Consider the following 12020-nt stretch of genomic DNA (forward strand, 5'->3'; position numbering starts at 1 on the left):
GATTATGACAGGCTAGGATGAATTCTCCTTACCCGTTTCGTCGTCGACTTCGTTACCTACGATCCCGCAGTGTTGTATTATACCTTCTTTGTTCCTTCCTGCCATGAGTTGGACATAACGATGCTCTCCAAGACAAGCGTATTGGATATGGCTTTTTGGTCGTCTGCCTATCTGAAAAGCTAGCTAGAAAGTCGTCTTTTAAGCCTTTTTCCAAGGTTAGATCCGACGCAAACTGATATTACTAGTACCTCGGCCTGAAAGATTTTGGACGAAATATCCATTGCAATAGAAAGCTTGATGCCAGATCCCAGGGCACCGACACTTGCTCTGACCCTAATTTTTGATCCGTCTGTGTACCAGTATACATTTCAGAGATCTAATTCAGGTAAGCCATTTGACCAGACCTCTCGGTTTGCAATTTTGATTTGGAATTTCCTTCTAACGCAGATTTCCTTTGCCTTAGCGTCGGAGACTTCGCATATTCGTACACCTCGTACCAAAAAACACGTTTTACGAAAAAATTTCGAAATGTCTTTGAAAAGGAAATTGTTTTCCGTTTTCGTGTTCATCGAAGAAAAATAAACCGCACAAAATTTAGAACGCATTCACTTGTTGAAGCCTTAAAATCAGCCTCATCCTTATATAGTTATCAATCAGTTATCGACACTGCTTATATGTTGATAAGTAAAGGGTTCCTGCCGTTTATTTTAAAATATCGAATAAAATGCGGGACAAACACAGGACACTTGAAAAAAATCAGTACCCTTTGAGGTTTTTTTTTTGTTTTGGAAAACTACGCAGGACATATCTTCGAATAACAGTATGGTCCTGCAAAGAACAGGACGGATGGTCACCGTAACTAAACATAATTATTATTTATGGCTCAAGTTTGGGTTCTTTCTTCTTTATAATATTTATGTATATTTTTTTTTGTTGTACCCACCAAAATGTGAAAAAGTCATATGGAGATAATCAGTTTTTCATTATCATTTGCTACGTCATGCGATAATGCGAGTTCTTGGACTGATAAGTAGTTACTTCGAGTGTGTGATGAAATACTAAGTACGTGCTAATGATGATTACATATTTGTTAAGTCATGTACATATTTAGTTTAGTGTTTCATACGCATGTTATGCTTCTGATAGTCTATTTTTTTCTTTCATAAACAATTTTGCTAAACTCTATACAAAGTATTATCTCTGCTAACGTACATATTTACGTATTTAACGCGCTTTATTGCAACTATTTATTTTATGAAATTAAATATTTAGACTAAAATTTGTATAGAAACATCATTTAGTGCCGTGAAAATTGATAATATTCATCAACATTATATGTGATTTTTAACTGCACGTCTATACCTGCTATGGGCACTCGCAAACGATACAGGACTTCTGTAGACCGTTCATCGCAAAAGCTTTGCGATCAAGTACCCGCCAAAAATGTATCTATCTTCGCTTGCGAGAATGCAGCTCGCATGCTAGCGCCCATAGCAGGTATAGACGCGCAGTAAAAAAGAAATTAAGCAAGGGTGCCAATTTTCTTAATACACAATATACACAATAACAATGCTTAAAAATTCAACATCTGAACATTCTGAAATTCTTGAAGTTTTCGAATTAGTTTCTAAATAAATGTTTCACTTGGTAGAAAGGAGGGAGCAGTGATCTTTTGCAAATATGGTCTAAATATGATGAAAGGCTTGGTGGAACGTATTTTTCTATAAGCTCTGCATCAACTTCTACATCGGTTTGGATTCAGATTGCTGTAGCTTTTTTCAAGTGACAGTCAAGTTTGTGACGTCAATAAGAGCATGGAGAATAGCCAAGCGGCAATCATTGCGCTGAGTTCGCTGATCTGATCAAAATTGTTTCTTGACTAACTACAATAATGCAGTTCAACGACCGCGAGATCATGGCTACTAGAAATTTAATTTAATTTCTTTAATTCACTTAATTCTTACCTTTTCCCAAGGCCAGGGCAGGAACTGAGATATAAAACCTAAACTGGCAAGGTGGATGTATGATGCCATCTCCAAACTCATCCTAACTTATGCTGCACTCGTCTGGTGAAAGAAGGCAGAAGTGAAGTCCACGCAGGCCCAGCTTAGTAAGCTACAACGACTGGCCTGGGTGGGCATCACTGGTGCGATGAAAACAACTCAGCTCTCGAGGCGCTTCTTGACCTGCCTCCTACGTAATCAAGAAAATATCTTCTCAGGGGACAATGTGTAGAACAAGAAGCCTTCCATAATCAGGGTTATATAACAAGAGGATGGGCTGCGCTTCAGCTTTGTGGGCCTGTGCCTTCGGAGATTTAAATTCACACAAAACTGTAAGGTCTTTTTCCCCGATAGAAACAAGTGGGACAACGAACGACCTAAACCTCAGAAGGACAACCATTTCTGGTATACTGACGGCTGCGAGTCAGACCACGGCGTCGGAGTAGGAGTTTATGGCATATAACCCAGATGGCCCCTTTTCAACAGCTTAGGGCAAGGTAACTCCGTATTTCAGGCCGAGGTGCACACCACTGAACTATGTCTGAGACGGCTTAATCGGAATCAACTGCAGTTGATCTGGACCAACGTTGCCATCTGTCTATACTTGTTGGGAGTATCTGACACTCAAAGTGGATCGGCGGTGGTCAAAGGTGATTCTTCTGTTTACAAAGCCCTCGCTTGGATAAACTAAATAACTCATCTGATTCGCAGTATGCTTGGGGATATTGAGGAGAAATTATTTCGAGGCTTCCACAGGGCNTCACTGGTGCGATGAAAACAACTCAGCTCTCGAGGCGCTTCTTGACCTGCCTCCTACGTAATCAAGAAAATATCTTCTCAGGGGACAATGTGTAGAACAAGAAGCCTTCCATAATCAGGGTTATATAACAAGAGGATGGGCTGCGCTTCAGCTTTGTGGGCCTGTGCCTTCGGAGATTTAAATTCACACAAAACTGTAAGGTCTTTTTCCCCGATAGAAACAAGTGGGACAACGAACGACCTAAACCTCAGAAGGACAGCCATTTCTGGTATACTGACGGCTGCGAGTCAGACCACGGCGTCGGAGTAGGAGTTTATGGCATATAACCCAGATGGCCCCTTTTCAACAGCTTAGGGCAAGGTAACTCCGTATTTCAGGCCGAGGTGCACACCACTGAACTATGTCTGAGACGGCTTAATCGGAATCAACTGCAGTTGATCTGGACCAACGTTGCCATCTGTCTATACTTGTTGGGAGTATCTGACACTCAAAGTGGATCGGCGGTGGTCAAAGGTGATTCTTCTGTTTACAAAGCCCTCGCTTGGATAAACTAAATAACTCATCTGATTCGTGAAGACTGAAGACTCTTGGCTCGCACTTTATAATTATAACCAGTTCTTTGTGATTAGCTCGTGGCGTTTCATCGATTAAGTAGTGGTATCTTTATCGAAACCTTACTTATCAAAAAATAGTTTAAGGCATTTTTAACTATACTTTATCCCTTAAAAATAATAAAGTTTTAAAGTAAACTTTTAATGGGGTTTCCACAATACTGGCCAGTAGAGTATAATCGAATTTATTGTTATTCCTCTTAGCATGCGTGGCGTATCTACATGGGCGTCTTTATGTAGCAGCGTGTTCTGCCTTTTCTAAAAAAAAAAGAACGGCTGCCCTCAATTTGTGTCACTTTCCCTTAAAACCGCAATTAACGAAAATAAATAATTTGTATACTTAATCGAATTGAATCAATACTTAACACCAATCTTTTCTTATTTTTTCTTTCTCATCTCTACTTCAGGCGATTACGACGTTAAGTAATCAATGATTCATTGAAATTCGACCAAAATTTCTGCTGGTTAAATAACCTATAGGTGGNCTTCAGGCGATTACGACGTTAAGTAATCAATGATTCATTGAAATTCGACCGAAATTTCTGCTGGTTAAATAACCTAGAGGTGGTTTTTTTTTTATTATTTTCTCTCTTATTTTACTTTTACAATATTTAATTTGAAGGAGTGAAAAACAAAACAAAGAAAATTTTCCCAAAAAAAGATGGAAAACAAAAATTCGAATGGCTGCAATGTTCATACGTTGTATGTATGTATGTATGTACATATGGATGTATGTATGTATGACCTCCTGAAGCTTTTTAAGATTTGCAAACAATTAATTTTTATAATCTCTTTTCACTCAGCTGGCAATTTTTGCTTTCAAAAGCGGAGTGGGCAATAAAGTGCTGGCAATTATTTTTCCTTGTTTTCTGGAAAACGTTTTTATTTTCTTCTTGTGCCATTTTTTCCGGGTTTTACTACTTACGTAATGGCGTTTCATAACTGTTTGTTACATTGGGTTTAAATACGACTGCGTACCTTCGACCTTATGTTAAGTTTTACTTCTATGGTGTATTATGGAACGATTTTCCGTCATCCCCTGTCAAATTTGGTTTGGAGGCAAACCGATTTCGGTGTTGTGCCATCTTCAGTTTGATTTTTCGTTCTCGGAACGAAACCAATCCAAATTTGACAAGGGATGACGGAAAATCGGTCCACAATACATCACCCACCCACCCTGTCGGAAACACAAACAACCAAAAAGAAGGACCAAGGAAGAAATGAGAAATGGAGAAATATACCATCTGAAAACAATTTGAAGTCGTAATCGTATTTTAATAGTATCATAACGAGATATGCTTTATAAAATAAGTTAGCAAAACAATAGGAAGAGTAATACTAATGAGATGGCAAGTTCTGTCCACTAAAGAAGATACGTAAGTAAATAGATCTATAAAAATATTTTTCGTATATTTTGCCTACCAAAAATAGGCCAGATAGGTGGTTGTCACTGCTACGCAGGGACACATATAGGCCACAAAATTAAGGCCCGTTGTGATACTCTATGAAATCATAGTAAGGCTCCTAGTTTTTTATGGAGACCAGACAAGTTCAAAAACTGAAGCGGATACAATGGGACGCTTAACATAGCAGCAAGGCTTATGGTCACTAGGACTGCGGAGTCGTTGAAAGGGGGCGCCGGTGACCTATTACTAGGCTAGGTATAAACTAGACTGTAGGGTCGGTGCAGACGTCTTTTGTAGTGAACTCTCAAACAACCTACAATTTGGGCTACCAGATCACAGTCGATGTGCTGCTGATTTGCGCGGCGTATACAAGGGAAGTAAAACTGTATCTACTCGCGTAGCCAAGCAGGAAACAGGGCTTTGGGCTCCCACACAGGCGCCCAAAGATTGCAGTAGTAGTAGTAGTACATGTGTTTAAGATAATTGAGTAGCGGATGAGTTGGTCAGGAAAGGCACCATTAAATTCGTTCTTCTATTGGAAAGAGAAGTCTTTTCTGAGCTCATCAAACGCTGGGCCAAAATCAAGGCATGTGGTACTTCACACTCATTCCGAACTTAGGTACACCGTATCCCTTCGGGGAACGACTGATAGGAGAACTCCTCTTTGGGCCTCCAAGATAACTCCAAAGTCACCTACACGAATGGCTTTAAACTAAATCTAAGAGTAGCGAGTGGGATGCACCTCTGTTTTAGGCTACCGGACCATTGCAGTGTCTTCCAAGCAGAGATTGTGGCCAAAAAGAGGCTGCACGACTGGACAAATTTGGCCTAGCATCAACAAGAAAACATCCGATGCACTCATTCGGCTAGAACGCTCTTACTAAGGCAGGTATTACGGGCCAATGCTTGAGGTGAGGGCATTCTAGCAGGATGGGTTTGCGGGTTAATTACTTATGCCCTAGTTGCCGCGCCGTGCACGAAATCGAGAGTGTAAAATACTATCTCTGTCACTTCCCTGCTCTTTCGTGGGCGAGAATACGCTCACTTCAACACCACTTCTTCATTTGTCTGGCCGGCCTAACTGAAGGAGACCACGAATTATCGCGTTTTCTGAACCTAACCAACTGGTTCTACTTTCACGTGAACGCACCGGTTCGAATTCGAGATGTCAACTGGTATCACAACGAGCCCACAACCTAACTGACTCTTATGTAGAAGATGCTTAAGTGTCTAAGTAAAAAAACTAGTGTTGCAAACGGTGTATGGGAGGGACATTGCAATCGGTATAGAGTACATCTGGTATCATGAGATCAATCAGAGCATAATTCTGGGCTCCGTGTATGTATCTGTTAAAGTATGTATATCCACGAGCATATCTATTTACTAACTGGAAACCTCTCATATTTACCAAATATATCATTTATCCACCAATAATTTTATTGACAGCAAAAGTAATATCCTCTTTTCACTTCTTTTTCAGCGCTCTCAGTCGTCTTCCTTTCACAAAAGTTTGCGCATGCGGCCAGCATCGACACAGATGATGACTATGAACCGCGCCATTTGACCAACGACCAATGTAAGTTACGATGTTCCTAGCTAAACAGAACATCGATAATATTTAGTTAAGCACAAAGTTTGGATTCATATCTACTTTTAAGGCAGCGTCTTTTTTTCAGTCGCAATCGGACTCACCATTCTCACAAGACGTCCCGAGGGCTGAATATATTAGACGAGTAGGACGCTTGGATACCAACAAATGGAAACAAACCAATCGCTTGAAGATTAGCACTGACTCAAGTTCTTCGGACTCTGCTTCCGAGTCAGAATCTGAGAGCCGTGATGTCAACTCAGACTACGATGACGACGATGATGATGGCGATGAGTACTACGAAGACAGCAGCGAGGAGAGCAGCACCGACAGTAGCAGCAGTGAGTCAGCGCCACGTTTATTATCGCAGTCAGCCTTCAATCGCATTTCGGAGACATTGGGTGCATTGAACACTATGGGTCACCTGCTGGTGGACATAACGCGCGGTGGCCATGAACAAAAGCCAGAAACAGCAGAAGCGTCGGCGGCGAGTGAGGTCGGTGGTAGCAGTTTGGGTGAGTCTGGTACTAGCGTCGTGAGCACCAGAAGTCCTACGAGTACTACAACGACAACGACAGCAGCACCGTCTAGAAAATTCAATGACATCGGTCCAACAGCAAAGATTATAGCGCCACTGCCACATCAAAGTAATTCGATTACAGAGCAAAAGGTGACGGGATTGCTGACGGCGGATAGGCGTGTCGATGAGCCACTCACGCCTGTGAAGCCAATGTTTGTCGAAACCAAGGAGACGAAGAAGAAGAAAAAGAAGAAGAAGAACCGAAACAAGGTTAAAAAACCAGCGACAGCAGACTCAGCAACCGGACAATCGCAACAACTAAACAAAGCGCCCACCACGCTGAGACCCACCTCGATCGCGCCGCCAACCACCAGCACCCACATTGCAAGCGATCGCGTCGACCAAGTGGCAGTCCCCACTGAAGACATATCGGCCAAAGATGTGGAGAACTATTGCAAAACACCCAGCGGACGTCCAGGTCGCTGCGAAGATTTAAGCAGCTGTCCAGCTTTGCTGCTAAATTTAAGTAGCCTACGCGAGTCGCTCTGCTTTAAGAGCCTATTTGTGCCAGGTGTTTGCTGCCCATTGCCGGAATCCTCAACAGTATTGACAACGCAACGCCCACTCAAGCTGAGCACAAAAGCACCGACCACGGCGCTTACAACGAAGCGGCCCACAACACAACGTCCATCGTCCTCACCGAGTTTGGTGCTGATACCACAACTCAAGCCTTCAACAACAACCACAACAACGAGCACACCAAATCCGCTGGGAAATGAACTTGAACTCATAGGCAACAACAATATTATTGATCCAGAAGAGTGCGGCCAACAGGAATACTCGTCGGGACGCATTGTGGGTGGCGTTGAAGCGCCGAATGGGCAATGGCCGTGGATGGCGGCGATCTTCTTGCATGGTCCCAAACGTACTGAATTCTGGTGTGGCGGCTCACTCGTCGGCACGAAGTACATTTTGACGGCGGCGCATTGCACGCGGGATTCCCGACAGAAACCGTAAGAAAGAATGTGAGATTATTTGGTTTGAAATATCTCTGATTACAAGCTTTATTTTACAGCTTTGCAGCGCGACAATTCACTGTGCGATTGGGCGATATCGACTTGTCAACCGATGCGGAGCCCTCAGCGCCGGTCACCTTTGCTGTGAAGGAAGTGCGTGCGCATGAACGGTAAAGATTTTAAAGGTTTAAAAAAATTATTTTCGCTAAACTTTGTTCTCTCTTCGTTCGTTAGTTTCTCACGCATTGGCTTCTACAACGACATCGCTATTTTGGTGCTTGACAAGCCGGTGCGTAAGTCGAAATACGTCATACCGATTTGTTTGCCGCGTGCCGGACGTGCGCCGCCCAAGGAACGCTTGCCCGGCCGACGTGCAACTGTGGTTGGTTGGGGCACAACCTACTATGGGGGCAAGGAATCCACGACGCAACGGCAGGCAGAGTTGCCTATTTGGCGCAATGAAGACTGCGATCGTTCGTATTTCCAGCCCATCAACGAGAACTTTGTGTGTGCCGGCTACTCGGACGGTGGCGTGGATGCGTGTCAGGTAACCTCTTTTGTGCTCTTGCCTTGAAATATTACTAATTGAGGATTACATTTTTTCACAGGGCGACTCGGGTGGTCCACTTATGATGCGTTTTGACTCGCGTTGGGTACAACTCGGCGTAGTGTCGTTTGGCAACAAATGCGGTGAGCCTGGCTACCCTGGCGTTTACACGAGGGTTTCGCAGTACTTGGATTGGATACGGGACCATACGCGTGACTAAAGCGACACAGTGTTTACTTATTAAAGATGTTAATTTAGTTCTAAACGGTTTCTACATATTTAATTTAAACAATGTTACGAATCACTAGTCTACATAATTTTTTATGTGCGTCGCGTATTTAGTCTCGATATTTATTAACATTTCCGAAAACCATTGTAGTTTGTACATACATAATGCATAAATTATTGACAAGTTAATATACGATAATGTTAAAATTACTTAGAGTTATCGACATTATCTTCTTTATTGATTTTCGAAAATCAAGTTTAGATTCAGAGTTAGTCTGAGAGTTTTTAAGCATCTCAAATTTCGGATAGAATATGGTAGCAACTAATGCGCCAGTAGTCGTTTTGGATCCATCTCTATATATGCAGCGATCGTATCGAACGAGCTTCTTCAACCCGTGCTGCTTTCTTTTTTTATGTGGCCTACTCTCTGTCGGTTCTTCCATGTTCAGTGTTAAGGCGACGAAATTTTCCCTCAACTCCTTTGCAAATAAGCCAATCAGTTCCAGGCTTCGAATCTTGCCCGTGCTGCACTTTGAGTGGTCTAAAGTTCTCCAGTTTTACATAAGCAGGATTGTCTCTGTCCACTCTTGACATTTGTAATGCACCCATTTGCACAAGAATAGGTCAAAATAGAACATTATGACTGCTCGTAAATGTCCAAATTTTTGAGCCGTACAGGACTTTTTTTTTTTTTTTTGCTGCGAGCTTTTAGAATGAATAGCTTTCCTGAGCTTTTCTTCAACATTCCTGCTTATCAGCTTATTTTCTTAAACTCGTATTCCGCTGGCTTGAGCATGTTGCACGAATGGATGACGTGGCTATAGTGAAAAGATCCTTCGACTCGGCACCCGTAGAAAGGCAACGAAAGAAGGCGCGCCCACTAAGACAATGGCAATACCAACCAACCAACGCAAAGGAGAGAAGCAATTGAGGTAGTGTTTTGGTTTCGGCCCAAATAGACGGACAGTGGTGGACAGTGGACTTACAATGGAGTTATGTTCTTGTTCTTATTTTTAAATTTCATTTGGTTACTATGCAAAGGATATTTTATTAAAGCAGATCACAACAAATTTTGCTGTCGGACTCAATTAGACTGATATCTTGAGATTTTTTTTTTGTGGACTCTAAAGGATTTATGCTCTCGATGTGCGTTATGAATTTATGAAATCCGGTAGTCTTCTATATTTTTTTTTCGAGTCAACCAATACAAATGGTAGCAAGCTTGGTTTTTTGTTGAATATATTTTGCAGTCAATGGTGACAGTTCACCTTATAACAACTCCTCGGCACTCTCTCTTCTGTATAGAAGAAATAACTACGTAATGAATATAATTTTTACAGCGCTAATAATACATAAATTAGGTGTCAGCAAAAACCATACAGTAAATTTCATCCGATATTTTGAAAATATTTTATTTTATTTAAATTTTATTAATTTTTAAAATTGAAATTTTGATGACAATTTAACAATTTTATTGATAATTACAAAATTGGAAACTTAGAGTTTTTATTAAAAATTTGAAAATTTAAATACAACATAATATTTTCAAATATTTTCACTATAGATACATATGTATGTACAGACATATGTAGTCTTGATTACTGCAAGCTTTACTGGGGAGATCCTATGCGATCCAGTTGCATTGCCTTTACTATTTATAAATAAATATATGTATGTACGTATGCAATGAAACTTTGATAAAACGAAAAACACAATATAACAAACTTTTTGCTGATTCTCGTAAAAATCCCCGTTTTTACAAAATTTTCCCTACAAAAATGCTCCACAGGTATAACAAAGAAATTTTGTCATGAGAACCTTCGGAACATATCGACTATTAAAGTCCCCTTAGCAATAGACTCTACATAGCGAAATGTCGCCTCAAAAGCCTCTTCATAACGAATTCTGAATATGTTGACGGTTAGAGTCCCCTAAAAAAAAAAAAAAAATTATGCTCATAAAGATTTTTTTTTTTTTTAATTTTTCTTTGCATCGAGGTTTTGACATTCCATAAATATAACGAAATTATAGATATAACGCGGCATTTTTTAAACCCTTCAGGTTCGTTCTATCGAGATTCCACATCACTTGCTTGGAGCAGGGACAATAAGAGCAACAAGATTAAAATAAATATATGCGTACAAATAAAAAGAATAAATCCCAAAGAGTTCAAATTCTTCAACATCAAACGAAATACAATCTGCGATTTGTTTAAATTCGTAATTTCACTGTGCCAATTTTTGCTGTGGCTCCATTTACATTTTGTATAGCATATATGTAGATGTACATACGTATACATAAATACATTTAACAAAAAATATCCACTTGCTTAACATCCAGCAGCGGTCGTTAGCTCTAGAAGTTTAAGCAAAAAAAAACATAAAATTTGCAACACCGGTATAAATTAAGCTAATTGAATTGCATACATAGAATAGTACATACAAAAATTCTCGCATGTCATGGAGGAAAAAGTCCCTTTGAATTGTCAAGATCAATCAACACCAGCAATTAGATAGGGAAAATACCAGCGGCAAAACTAAATAAAAAAACGCAGAGAATCACACAAAAACCAATGTTTAAAAAGAAATGAACAATGCAAAAAAAAAACAAGAACAAGCTTGCCGGTATTGGCAACTGGTTGGCGGCAGAGTTGCCAAAGACACACATAAGGCGAATTTACATGGGATTTATGACTTTATATCAGGCGTGAAAAAGTTAAAATAAAGGAAGGTTTCCATTATGAGTAACATAATTTAAATCAGCATTTAATAATTATTTTATGATTTGTATTCTTTTCGCTTGAAAATAATAATTATTATCGAGTTTTATTTTTTCGATAAACGGAAATAATTATTTTTTGATTTTTATTTTTTCACTCAGAGATATTAGTTACCTATACAGGTAAAAAAAAAATATTATGCATATTAAACCCAACCAATATATATCCCCATGTTATTTGATACGCTGAACGTATATCCGAGGCCCGTTAGCCCCCATCATGTCAGGTTCGTGGTCAGTTCAAGGTCAAATATGGAAAAATTCGTTTTAATTCGAAAGAAAATAAGAGCAAAAGGCAGACCACGCTCATATTTTCTAATTTTTTAGTTGCTTGCATACAATAATTAAAAATATTTTTTTACCAAAGGTCCAAATGCGAGCTTCGAAGGCCCGTTTATCGATTTCGGAGGCTAACTCTTTATCTCTTAAAAAAGTTGGTTTGGTCCAATACCCAGCAAAGTGCTATACAGAGTTTAAAAAAATGCTTTTCTTTTTAAAACAATATAATCCAAATTTTTTTTACATTTAAATTAGTTACAGATGAAATGGAAAAAAATTACATA

General features: G+C 40.0%; 1 protein-coding gene across 1 annotated transcript; it reads left to right on the plus strand.

Annotated features, from left to right (window-relative positions):
• Positions 1-818: 818 nt before the first annotated feature.
• LOC108375891 (putative uncharacterized protein DDB_G0268590) lies at positions 819-8965 on the plus strand (the record flags this gene model as incomplete). Its single annotated transcript, XM_017632040.1, has 6 exons — positions 819-855; positions 6261-6356; positions 6443-7901; positions 7964-8074; positions 8139-8451; positions 8513-8965. Coding segments are annotated over 6 exons (2175 nt in total), but the record flags the coding sequence as incomplete, so codon positions are not given.
• Between the last annotated feature and the right edge of the window lie 3055 nt (positions 8966-12020).

The sequence above is a fragment of the Rhagoletis zephyria genome, unplaced genomic scaffold (genome assembly GCF_001687245.7).
Source record: "Rhagoletis zephyria isolate East Lansing unplaced genomic scaffold, Rhagoletis_zephyria_1.1 Rzeph_scaffold_09580, whole genome shotgun sequence".
In the NCBI taxonomy this organism is placed as follows: domain Eukaryota; kingdom Metazoa; phylum Arthropoda; class Insecta; order Diptera; family Tephritidae; genus Rhagoletis; species Rhagoletis zephyria.